Source organism: Tauraco erythrolophus, unplaced genomic scaffold, assembly GCF_009769465.1.
Source record: "Tauraco erythrolophus isolate bTauEry1 unplaced genomic scaffold, bTauEry1.pri scaffold_52_arrow_ctg1, whole genome shotgun sequence".
Classification (NCBI taxonomy): Eukaryota; Metazoa; Chordata; class Aves; order Musophagiformes; family Musophagidae; genus Tauraco; species Tauraco erythrolophus.
In genome coordinates this window covers 30,411-43,767 of record NW_028238620.1, presented here as the reverse complement: position 1 = coordinate 43,767, position 13,357 = coordinate 30,411, and the positions used below count along the sequence as shown (strand labels likewise).

At 46.4% G+C, this 13,357-nt stretch overlaps 1 protein-coding gene across 1 annotated transcript; it reads left to right on the top strand.

The window, feature by feature from the left end:
• Positions 1-4,980: 4,980 nt before the first annotated feature.
• Positions 4,981-10,936, top strand: SACK1H (scaffolding CK1 anchoring protein H). Its single transcript, XM_009987347.2, is given in 7 exon segments — positions 4,981-5,436; positions 6,450-6,614; positions 6,967-7,091; positions 8,293-8,633; positions 8,636-10,048; positions 10,051-10,113; positions 10,116-10,936. Coding segments are annotated over 7 exon segments (3,375 nt in total). The 5' UTR covers positions 4,981-4,989.
• The last annotated feature ends 2,421 nt before the right edge of the window (positions 10,937-13,357 follow it).

The following is a 13,357-nucleotide window of genomic DNA, read 5'->3' as shown; positions in this document are numbered from 1 at the left end:
TTGCTCAAAGCCTCATCCAACCTGGCCTGGAACACTGCCAGGGATAGGGCAGCCACAGCTTCTCTGGGCAACCTGTGCCAGTGCCTCAGCACCCTCTGAGGGAAGAATTTCTTTCTCAGATCCCATCGAAATCTCCCCTCTTTCAGTTTAAAGCCATTACCCCTTGTCCTGTCACTAAAGGCTTTGGTAAAAAGTCTCTCTCCATCTTTCTTATAAGCCTCCTTAAAGTAGAACAGAACAGAACAGAATTGTTCAGTTGGAAGGGACCTACAGCAATCATCTAGTCCAACTGCTTGACCACTCAGGGCTGACCAAAAGTTGAAGCATGTTATTAAGGGCATTGTCCAACTGCCTCTGAAACACTGACAGCATGGGGCATTGACCACCTCTCTAGGAAGCCTGTTCCAGCGTTTGACCACTCTCTCTGTAAAGAAATGCTTCCTCATGTCAAGTCTGAACCTCTCCTGCTGCAGCTTTGAGCCATTCCCACGTGTCCTGTCCGTTGATCCCAGGCAGCAGGGATTAGCACCTCCCTCTCCACATCGCCTCCTCAGGAAGCTATAGAGAGCAATGAGGTCCATCCTCAGCCTCTTTCTCTCTAAACTTGACAAACCCAGAGTCCCCAGCTTCTCCTCACAGGATGTGCCTTCCAGCCCTGTCACCAGCTTTGTTGCCCTCCTCTGGACACATTCAAGAACCGTAGCATCATTTTTAAATGATGAGGCCCAGCACTGCACACAGCATTCAAGCTGAGGCCTCACCAGTGCTAAATCCAGCGGGATAATCACCTCTCTTGGCCAGCTGGTTATACTGTTTGATACACCCCAGGATGTGGTTCGCCCTCGTGGCTGCCAGGGCACACTGCTGACTCCTGCTGCCAACCAGCATCCCCAGATCCTTTTCTGCAGGGCTACTCTCCAGCCACTCCTCTCCCAGTTTATACCTGTGTCCAGAGTTACTCCATCCCAAGTGGAGAACCTGGCATTTGCTCCTGTTAAATTTCATCCTATTGATGATTGCCCAATGTTCCAGTCTATCCAGATCCCTCTGAAAGGCCTAATGTCCCTTAAAAGAGTCAACTCAAACCGTTCTATGATTCAGTGATTCTAAGGCTCCAGGCAGGTCTTTCAATACTTAACTAATACTTTAACTAATTCAGTTCATTATCATCAGCAAACTTGCTAATGGTACGTTCAACTCCTGCACCCAGATTGTTGATAAAAATATTGAACAGAACTGGCCCTAGAATTGAGCCCTGAGGAACGCTGCTGGTGACTGGTCACCAGCCACATGTAGCCCCATTCACTATGACCCTTTGAGCCCTGCTGTCCAGCCAGTTCTTCACCCAGCGCACCGTGTACCTGCTTATTTCACAGTTGGATGAATTGTCCAGAAGGATGCTGCGAATGACAGTATCAAAGGCTTTACTAAAATCCAGAAAAACTACGTCCACTGCCTTCCCTTCATCTGCTAGGAGGGTGAACTTATCGTAGAAGGCTATCAAATAGTTACTAGCTATGGTAATCTTTCCTTACAGATGTAGACACCACCAGTCACTCTTCAAACTCTTTTTATTTCCCATCCCATTTTTAAATCTCCATCAGTAGACCATCAGCTTCTCATCTTGCACAAACATAAGGTGCAGACACTTGTTCCACTTCTGACATACCAGCAGATGCGGACAAGAGCAGACAGGACCATATGTTTTTGAATGCATTCCAGATAATTCCCAAGAACTATCAAGTGCTTTCACTCTCTGGAATCCTATTAAGTTAGTTTTCTCTTAAGAGTTGCAGAATATTTAAGATATTTCAAACCAGAACTGGTCTGTCTCTGTCAAGGATTCTATACTGCAGTGCATCCCCAGTGAGTGCAGTGCGTGTAGGTGGCTGAAGCTGCAGCTCTCGCTCACCCGTGCTGCCCCACAGCTGTGACGGGTAATTGGCCGCATGGCGTGGGCGCAGACTGTCTGCGTCACCCAGCGCTGTCGCTCTGGCACTACCTGGGGCACGGAACTCCCGTGGCACTGCGTGTTCAGCTGTGCATGCAGCAGGCTGCCCACGCACAGCTGCGGCTGCAAACAACTTGTCACGCAGTCCAGGCAGAGGTACGAAATCTTCGGATTCTTCCTGAACTTCATTTCTACAATAAAAATGAGGATCTATTCAGGGGAGTCAAAGTACTGCCAGCTGTACTTTAAAAGTGAGCAAACTGTAGAATTTCCACACACGTAGGCTCAGGGTAATCTAGGGTCTTCTTGGGGGAAAAGAATACTTTTTTTTACAATTTTCCTGCCTTTCCCTGGAAACAGTATAATGGTCAAACACACCTATTGTAGCTACTTATCATAGAATCATAGAATCATGGGATGGTTTGGTTTGGAAGGGACCTCACAGACCACCCAGTTCCAACCCCCCTGCCATGGGCAGGGACACCCTCCACTACACCAGGGTGCCCAAAGCCCCATCCAGCCTGGCCTGGCACACTGCCAGGGATGGGGCAGCCACAGCTTCTCTGGGCAACTTGTGCCAGTGCCTCACCACCCTCAGAGGGAAGAATTTCTTGCCCACTTGTTAGGGACTTGTCCTTACATCCTTGCAGGTCATGAGCTACTTAGGCTTGTGGTGGGAGAAACACGACTTCTGGTTTTCATTTCACGGTTCTCGGATTCGTGCCCCTGGTTCGGAAGAACCGAGAGCAGCTGCAGGGAGCCAGGCGGCTCAGGGACTCACCCCCGCCGGGCGCGCACGGGGGTCAGGCCGGCAGGTCCCTCCAGGCGCCCCCTCGGCACGACCTTCCCCGCAGCGGGGGCTGAATTAGGGCAGCGCCCCCCGCCCGCTCTCCCGTGCCGGCGCAGCGTTCCGGCCGCTGTTCGCGCTCCCGCGCCCGGCGCCGTCCAGTTCGGGAGTTCGCGGCGGCCCCGGGACGTGCCGCGGCAGGTGGAGGTGGCGCCCGGGGAGGCGGCTCCGCCCGGGCCCGCCCGCTCCTGCGCTCGGGGCGGGCGGCGCTCCCGGGCCCGCTGCCCGCGGGCGGTACCGGCCTCTGCGCCGCCTCTGCGGGGCCGGAGGCCCCTCGGCGCGGTGGGAGGGGGTGCGGGCTGAGCCGCCCGCCGGCTGCCGGCCCCGGCCCGTCCGGGTGTCCGTCACGGACCGGCGCCCCTCCCGGGGCCGCCGGTCCCTCCGCCCGAGCACCGCGCTCGGTCGCACCGGGGGTCCCCCCCGCTCCGTGTGTGTTTGCTCCCTGCGGCCGGTGGCTTCGAGAAAACCACCGGGATCCTTTTGCTTTTGCATCAAACATTTCTTCACCGGTACGGGTTTTCCTGCTTATTAATGAACATATCGACCACCCCAAATCCTTAGGGAACTAAAGCGACTCCTCTCACGGTACGGACCGCCCCACGTAGCCCTCCCCCTGTTTCCTGACCCGCCTTCCCAGTCAGGCACTGCGGGACGGTGGAAGAGTGTTCTGACAAAGGCGAATCAGCGCCGTTAGGGTTGGAGCATCCGTGCCTGCCCTGTTGGCACAATGCTTCCTCCAACCATCCTAAAGCAGCCCGCGGGAAGGAGTTCTGCAGAGTAAGTACCATTGAGGAAAAAGTGTTTCCTGGTGTTCCATTTGAACCCACTACCTGCTGGTTTAATTTTGTGCCCTTTTAGTTCTTGTAGTGGAGGAGAAAATGGACTGCTGTCCCTGGTCGTATTTTGCAAATGTCTCTCTAGGCTGAAGAGTCACAGTTCAGATTTGTAATAGCCTTTTTCAAGATGCGAGGCATGAGACTTCCATATCCACAACACGTTAAGGCTGTGAGTTCCCTCTGGGTCTGTGTAGTGGTGGTGTCTGCTCTGTTCCTCACCTAATAACCCTCAGCATTAGCTGACACTTTTCTTTAAAGGTCCATCTTCTCCTTCTTGATTTATAACAGTATGGAAATAATTGTATTAATCATTATATTGATCTCTTTGTAACAACAATAGCAGCCACTTTCACTCTCTATACTTACACTTTCTACTAATGCAACTTTGCATGAATGGTCAACAGCCACACTGGTTTTTTTTGATTATGAGGAAGCCTCTGTTGGCATGTCAGTGCTGGGGCCCCAGGAAAAGGATGTCCAAGCATTTGGAGTTCTTTGCAAATCAGCAGGATATTATTTACTGAGTTGTATTTGTGGCATGATAAGCTTTTCTTTCAAAAATTGGTTAAAATCAGATTTGTCTTTAGTCTCAAATAATAGGCTACCTTCAGAGAATTGTCAAATATTGAACATGAGCCACTTCAGCTCAGATCTTTCCCGACATAAGAGACTGAAGAATCAATCATGTCTCTGGTGCTTTATTTCTTCATGGATCTCATGAAGACTTGTCTGATTTCTGACTGCGTTACAACAGCAGCATACCCTAACACTTGCCTGCATTCCACTCATACCCTTCTGTTCATATGCTGAGGTAACTGCAACACTCAATTTATAAGAACTGGAAGGGTGCATTTGTGTATATGCATATGCTTTTTGGTTTAGTGCCATATTGCACATAGTAAATAGTTTTTGTAGCTTTTGGAAATGAGTTTTAGTGGAGCTCAGATAATAAGCAGCAGCACTGTTCTTTAGAGTCGGGGGAGGAGGTAGCTTTAAAACAAAGACAAATTTAAGCTTAGCAATCGACAGCCTAAAACAGAAAGTTGGGTGTTCTGTTAGATGCATCATCCTTGTTCATCACAGTGCTTCTCGATTTGATTTGTTCCTTATTTTGCCCAAAACATTTAACTGTGTTAAAGTAATGCGTACGTGATTACCGCCTTTGCCTAATTTAACGCTCCCCATCCATTCGGAATGAACTTTCTCCAACATTACTCTGTGTGCTTTGCATCTCCATCCTTTTGATTTTGCCATCACCAACCCCCAACTCTCACCATTTATGAGGATGGATGCGTCACTGGAGTGAAACCACTCTCATTGTTGGTTATTCTTTTCTTACAGCTCTCCCTCCCCTCATGGCTCGTCGGTCTCAAAGCTCCTCACAGGGGGACAATCCCCTTGACCCTAACTATCTCCCCCCCCATTACAAGGAGTATTACCGCTTAGCTCTGGATGTGCTTACCGAAGAGGGCAAAGAAAGTTACCAACGCTTCCTGGCAGAGGAAGCAGCCCCTGATTTTCTTTGCAACTCAGAGGTGGATCACATCATACAGAATCTCCAGAAACCCCAGTACGCCAATCAGGAAGGTAGCACAGACACTGCAGGTGACAATGACATGGATGGATCCTCTGGGACTTACTGGCCCATGAACTCAGACCTCGCTGTTCCTGAGCTTGACCTGGGCTGGCCAATGGTCTTTGGGTTCAGAGGAACAGAAGTGACAACCCTTGTGCAGCCACCACCCCCGGACAATCCCAGCATCAAGGAGGAGGCTCGCAGAATGATTCGAGCAGCTCAGCAGGTGAGACAGTGAAGAGCTCAACTAGAGCAGAGATAAAATTTTCTGTGTATGAAAGATGAATCAGAATGCATCAGGTCCTCTGCTCATTCCCTTAACTTTGCTCCCAGGACCTGACAGAGAGGAAGGATGATTCTAAAACTACTGTTTACTGCATCAGAGCTAGCCTCTGCTCTCTGGTCTTACGGTAAAATGCATAAGGCCGTGCTAAACTATACCGAGAGTTCACAGGATCACACAATAGTTGAGGCTGAAAGGGATCTCTGGAGACAGTCCAGTCCAGCCTCACTGCCCAAAGCAGGGTTGATTAGAGAGGGCATGTCCTTGAGTATCTCCAAGGATGGAGACTCCATAACCTTTCTGGGCAACCTGTTCCAGTGTTCAATCACCCTTACAGTAAAAGGTTTTTCTTATGCTTAACTGGAATTTCCTGTATTTCAATTTGTGTCTTGTCCTTTCACTGGGTACCACTGAGAAGAGTTTGGCTCCATCTTCCTTACACCCTTCCATCAGGTATTTATATAAAATAAAGTTGGGAAGGGCAAGGAGATAGAGCTTTGAAGCTACTTCCCATATTATCAGCATGTAGATGCAGCTATGTAGTGGCTAACTGAACACTGGCCAGGAAGTGATCTAAAAATGGCATGGGTGTGTTGGAGGGGGTGAGCAGGTAGTGGCCAAGCAGCTCAACACGACCTTGCAGTGTGGTTACGTGACAAAAACCCCACTGCTGTCATTGGATTAATGAGTAAGGGAACACCCAGTGGCAGTGAGGTGTTTCCCTCACCTCTCTCCCTCTTACGCAAGGTACACACCATAGGCAGCAATGTCGTTCGCATTTCTGGGGCCCCCGATGTTTAAAGGAACCTTCAAATGGGAAGGTTCCTGTTCAAAAAGAGACTGGAAATGGAGACGCGCAGCAGCGCGGCTGCAGAATGTGAGGTGCTGGGGAACGCGGTCGGTCAGGACATCCGCAGGCGCAGATCGCTAATGTCTGCCGTGCGTTCTCTTCCCAGGTGGTAGCCATAGTGATGGACATTTTCACCGACGTGGATCTGCTGTTTGAGGTGTTGGATGCTGCTGCTCGCAGAGTGCCTGTGTACATCTTGCTGGATGAAATGAACTCACAACTCTTCCTCGATACAGCTGCTAAATGCAGAGTCAATCTCAACTATGTGGAGGTGAGCAAGCCAAACACCTGCCCTGTCCCTAATTTGCGTCCTGAGGGGTATATGTCCTGGGACACACAGGGATGTTACGACAGTAAAAACCTGAGAAAGAGGAAAATGGGCGAGAGCCCAGTGAAAGATGAGTATGAAGAAAGCTAGGAGAGCTGGCACAACCATACAGGGCTGAAGGCTGAGGACACCCGAAGAAAGGGGTTTATCTGTTATTGTGTACGCAGCCAGAACCCACTGAGCTGATGTGTAAAACAGTGGCAGGATGGAAGTTAAAAGAGCAAGGGGAAGGAGGAGGGGCAGGGGGAGAGAAGTAACAGCTTCCAACTGAGTCAGTGCCTTGTCTGGTTTGCAGTTCCTAAGGGTGAGGACAGTTTCTGGCCCAACCTACTACTGCCGCACAGGGATGTCCTTCAAGGGCCACGTGAAAGAGAAGTTCCTCTTGGTCGACTGCATGGTGGTGCTGAGCGGCAGCTACAGGTGAGAAGCCCTGGAATATTACACGTCCCAGTTTCGCTGAGAAGGAGGCTGGTTCATTGGTAAAGCAGAGCTTTGGCACTTCGAAATGAACTTCAGTGACAAAAGTTTTTCTCACTGAAGGATATGGAGCAGCAATTTTCAGGAAAAATACACCATTTTGCGACTGAGGTAGATACACCAATTAAACAAGCCCTCAAGCCCAGACACGCAAAGCCAAGCTTCCTTCACATCAAAAGTGTAGATGATCTATAAAAAGGAGACAGTATCCTGTTGTCCAGGTCATTAATGACAGTGTTACAGACTGTTTCCCCAAGCCCTGACCCCTGAGGAACACCACTTATAACTGTCCACCAGTCAGAATTCAGATCACTGACCACCACTCATTAAGCCTGATAGTCCAACCAATTTCCTGTTTGCTGTGTGGCACACTCATTCAGTCTGCAGTGTTCCAATTTGGCTACAAAGATACTTACGCAAAGACCACGTGGAAACCACTAAAGTCATGAAAAACCTCATCTTCTGCTGTCCCCTTGTCCACACCGCGAGCCTTCTCTTTTGGATTGGGTCAGGCATGGTTTGCTCTTGGTAAATACAATCATAGAATTGGAATGGTTTGGGTTGGAAGGGACCTCACAGACCACCCAGTTCCAACCCCCCTGCCGTGGGCAGGGACACCCTCCACTACACCAGGTTGCCCAAAGCCTCATCCCTGCTGTCTGATCCCAGTTGGGTTTCGGTTATTCCTGTGCCTGGAAATGGCTTCCAGGAAGATTTGCTCCACGATTTTCCCTCAGACTGAGGCAAGGCTGACTTGCTGTAGCTCCCTAGTGGATCCTTTTGCTCTTTTTAAAGACAGGCACGACGTTTTAGTTATAAAAACCAGCTATAACCCAAAGCAATTGCAGTAACATCTATTTCACGTAAGGATTATCACCAGCTCGCTCTCTTCCTGGTGTTCCTGCTGATGGGCTTTTCTAGAGCAGAAATCATTTATTGCCTTGTGAAATCCTCTGCAAAGATGTGACGCCAAATCAATTTGTAACTGTGAGGCTTGGGAACAACGGTGTGTAATGAATGGCTGCCTGAGCAGTAAATAGTATCAGGAGAATTTTCTTCAGGCAAGAAAATGGTTTAATGTAAAGTGGTAGAGTCAAGTTACTTGATGCTAATACACTGTCATTACCTCTCTTTCTCTTCGTAGTTTCATGTGGTCTTTTGAGAAGATTCACAGAAGCATTGCACACATCTTCCAGGGGGAGCTGGTGGCCAGCTTTGACGAAGAATTCCGAATTTTGTTTGCACAGTCAGAACCTCTTGTTCCTCCAGCCAATGTCTTGGCAAAGGCGGAGAACACATTTGCCATGACTCCCTTTGGCAATACCATGCCTTTCTTTCCCAAAAAAGCACCCCTGATGTTCCAGAGAGATGACAATCTTTTTCCCTCTTTTATGGACAGAGTTGATCCAGACAGGTACTTCCTGTCAAATTTCAGGCGGGATGACATGTTGCGCCATACTGTGGAGGGGTCAGCCATGCGAATGTATAAAAGGTAGAAATGGAGAATTCTCAGATGGATCCTGTCAGGGGTTTTCTCCGTTCCAAGCAGCTGGAGTTGGATGCTTTTAAGAGACACAGTTTTGCAGAAGGAACATTTGAAAATTTTGCTTCTTCTAAACAGTATGCCAGGCAGATGTTCATGAACAATATGGATGAATTTAAAATCCAGTCTAGTCATTTTCAGAAGGATCAGTTCTACCAGTACCAGTTTGAACATCCCCATCTTTCCGGCAGACCTCAGGGACTCTTTGAGAGAATCCGAGGTGGTAGGCCAGGATTCAATGAACTGGAAGACTACGGAGAGGGACCCAGATACCCTGAACTTGAATCCAATTTTCCACAGGAGGGTTTTCCCTTAAGGCTGGATTACGTACCTTCAAACTCTTCCAGGGAAGTGAGACATGGCTCTGATCAGCTGAATCCTGCAGGCAATGGCCCAATGGGAATGATGTTAAGAAGGCAGAATATAGGACAGAAATTTATTTGCCAAACTTCTCCTACACAGAAACAAAGCCTGGAACAACGCCTGTTCTTACAAGACAAAGATGAGGACCAAGATGAAGACAAAAACACACAGGAAAATAGAACAGGTTTACGTAACTGGAGGATTTCTTCATACCTTAGTGCATACCAGTCCGAACCAGAAGAAGGTCTTCCAATGCCTATGGAATCAGAGGCATATAATGATGTTCCTGGGGATACTCTCACAAAGCACTCCACTGACCTCATCCCAGCATTCAAATCCCCTATGTCTTTTAATAGCAAGTCACTGGGAATTGAAAGCGCCAAAGAATTTGCAGATCCTGACAGAGTAGGTGAAGAAACCCCTCTAATGAAACAAGATGCCTTTAGGTCCAGAATAAATCCTTTGATCCAGAGAAGCTCAAGACTCAGGTCCTCTCTGATTTTCAGTGCTGCCAAGTTAGATCAGCCTAACACCACAATAGAAAAAGTTCAGATGATCCAAAAAGAACAAATGTCCAGTGAGTTGACAAAAGACAATGAAACTATAAAGACAGCCACCTCATCTAAAGTGGCAGAACTTCTAGAGAAGTACAAAGCTGTGGGCAAAGACACAGACCGAGCTACAATCACTCACACCAAAGCTGTTTCCAATTATCTACAGGAAGAATCACAGAATGCAGAGAAGAAATGTACCAAATCCGTGCAATATAAGATTCTGGAGAGTAGGGTACTAGACTCCAAAGACTCCTGCAGTACCTACAAAGTGCATGGAGAGGCTGACAGACCATTTGGAATGGCCTCATCAACCCCCCAGCTTGTTGACACGTTGAGTAAAGATCCCCTAGCACATATTGGTTCTAAGGTGGACAAGTTATCATCCCGGTTTTACCCCATAGAGAATAAACCTGCTCTTCCAGAAAAGGAGAGTCTTATATTTGTGGAGACACTCAGAAATTGACTCTTCCAGAGAAGAAGGAAAGAGTGACATTCAAAGAAGACACTCAAAATTAGGCAATATAGAACTGAAGAAACCACAGATTAGGACAAGTACTACATCAGTTCTTGAAAACTTATCTAGAAGTCAAGGATCTGACAGCTCTCTCAATAAATCCGAGGAAGACTGTTCAAAACAAGAACAAAATCCAATGGAATTTTTAAGAAAAGGATCACTACGGCTGAAGCAGCTTTTGAACCCAAAAGGTGAAAAGAAATTGGAGGAGGAACCCTCTTCTGAGAGTGGAAAATCTGACAAGCAGGCTGTGGTTCTCAAACGATCTTCCATAGGGGACTGTCAGGAAATGACGGAGGAAGAAAAACCCCATAAATTTGGAACACCGCTTCCTCCCAAAAGCAGCCAGCCAACACAGGGGAGGTTTCCGTCATCCACAGCTAACATCCTGTACAGCAGCAACCTCCGTGATGATACCAAGGTGATTTTGGAACAAATCTCTGCCAACAGTCAGAAGAACAGAGCTGAACTGGCCAAGCAACTACCATCCACTAGTAATCCTGATCTTTCTAAGTCAACGACAAGCTTGGAAAGGAAAGGTGAGAAGGAGAAAAGCTGTAACATCCACAGGTCAGAGAGTTTTGGGAGCCAGAAACGAAATCTTCATCGACAACCATCAGAGGACAGAGACACCCTTCTGAAAAAAATGGAGAATATGCGGAAGGAGAAGCGAGTCTACAGTCGGTTTGAGGTCTTCTGCAAAAAGGATGAACATACAAGTCAAAGTGAAGAGGAATATGACACAGATGCCAAAGACAAGAAGATGGGAAAATTCATGCCCAAAATCCTGGGGACTTTCAAGACCAAAAAATGATCATAGAAATCCTATTTAATTCCATATAATCACTGACTGTCAAAGGAGAACGAGGAGGTAACTTGTTTATGATGGCTACAAGCACCATAGGCGATGCTCGTCATGGTTAGTGAGTGGAGATGTGTTCAGCAGTAGACCCCTATGGCACAATTTGCCCAATAAAGGCATGTGGTATCAGGCAACCTTATCACAATATGTTTCAAATGAAATTATTAAATTGCCAAAATGCTTAAAACGAAGAAATAAAGTAAGAGTCTCTTTATGTTATGCCCAGGGAATATTTTCAGCAGACAAAACAATTCCCCTTTCAGAAGGAAAGGATGAAAAACAGAAAATTCCATTCTTGAGTTCAGTCCAGAAAAGAAAAATACACACAGACACAGACACACATGCATGTGCATGAACTGGAAAAAGTGTTTTAAAACCAATTGTTTCTCAAGTACAGATACATTTTCTTTGCATCAAATAATGAATCAGCTATGGGAGGCAGCTTTTGGAAGGTTTATAGGAGACAAAATATTGTAAACAACTTTTTGCCCTTGTCTATGCCTATGGTCCTTGTCTAGCAGTACATGCTCAGCTGTCATCTTTCCCATTTTCTGAGCCTATTGGTTCGGTTTTGTTCTTGGTTTGTTTCCTTGCGTATAAGTGAAAGTTAGTGATTTAGGGATGAGCTGAAGGAAGCAGCTGAAAGGCCATAAAAAAGGATCTGACATGCTGTTAATAGAGAAAGACCTGCTTTTAGGGCTGTTTTTCAGCTGAGTCAGGAATTAAGCATCTAAATCACTGTCTTGGCCAAGTAGTAACTTCTTTGACAATGTGACTCCAACTCCCTAAGTGATCGTGGGGCGGAGAGGACGCTCATTTGTTAGCACATCCTTCCACGTGAAGACAAGGACCGGTAACAATGGCAGGAATAAGGGCTGCTGGAATTTTCAAGCTCAGAAAAGCTTTCCTCTCATGTAACTTCTTGTAGTAGTTTGGCACCAAGATTACCCACGCAGCTTTAAAGCAGGCCCGGCTTAGCCTGTAGTTTCATGCTGTCGTGTTATAGTGTCTTGCAGGACAGAAGGTAGAGACGAGGCTGTCAAGAAAACGCTGTACATTAATGGTAGTTACTTAGCTGTTGATGAGTTTTTTTCCCTCGGCTTGGACTGTCTCTGCTTGGCATCCAGCAGGATGGCCAAAATTGGGATTTACTTTTTTTTTCCTGATCTTGTGCCATAGTCTAAAGAGATGACAGGGAATAATGCTCACACATGGAACTAGGCTTCTGAATTTCCCCTTCTCATTAGCCTGGGTTTCATGATTACCCACTCGTGACATTAGCTGCCAGCTCAGCAAATCAGTCCAGGTACGTGGCTGAATGGAGGCAGAGGCTGCATTGGATCCTGAAGGTAACTTTAGTAGGGTCTTTAAAACTTAGTTTTTTCTTAGGATGCCAGCTCCCACGGTAGCAGGCTTTATATAATTTAGAAGGCTTTCTATAATTTACATATCTGTAACAATTAATGATTATTTACTATTTGCTGAAAAACCTTGGGAAATGAATGTGCAGTAAAGGTAGACTGTCTGAGCTGAAAAAAAAAGTTAAGCTGATTTCCATATTAATACAGAAGGTGGTAAAAATCTGCAAGAATCAAGAGGAATTATCATTCAACATGAGGAGGTAAACCTAGAGATAAAGTTGAGAGAGGTAAAAATTAAAAAAAAAAAAAAAGGAGGGAGGAAGTGGCCAAAATTGGGAAAAAAAGCTGAAATGGATTTCTTACGCTTATTCCGGATTGTATAAATGTTACCGTAACGGTACCAGAAGTGAATGCACTATTTTTTTATTAACGAGCCTTTGGTGTTTAGGTGCTACAAGATAAAATGGATACTCTGTCAATGGCAATGCTACTCACACGTTGGAATTTAGTGCCTGAATCCCCTCTAGAGCTGTAGTCCCAACGTTCTGGAATAACAATAATGTACCATAGGTGAAGTAAAATTTCAGAGACAGAGACTTCTTAGAAGAACTTCAAGTTAGTCAGGAGAATGTATCAAAAATCAGCGTTAAACCAGGAATATAGTTTTAAAATTACTATAGCCCCACTGTTGCCTGATAACAACTTGCCGATGTTTCGCAACAGTATCTCTTGGAATTTTGCTTTCTGAAAGAAAAGAAAAAAGACCATATTATTCGACGAACAAAATACCCCTGTATTTTTCCCCCTTGCACACACAGAGCAAACTTTGATTGAAAGACAAAGATTCTATGTAGTGCAATGAAGTATTTATTATTACAGTATTTACAATATTACATGGTAGGCAAACTATTAATATTGTAGCAAGAACCCACCTATACTTAAAATGCTTTTCTACTTACTTTTAATGAAAATAAGCCACCATTGATTATGGTCATTTACCCCAGAAGATTTA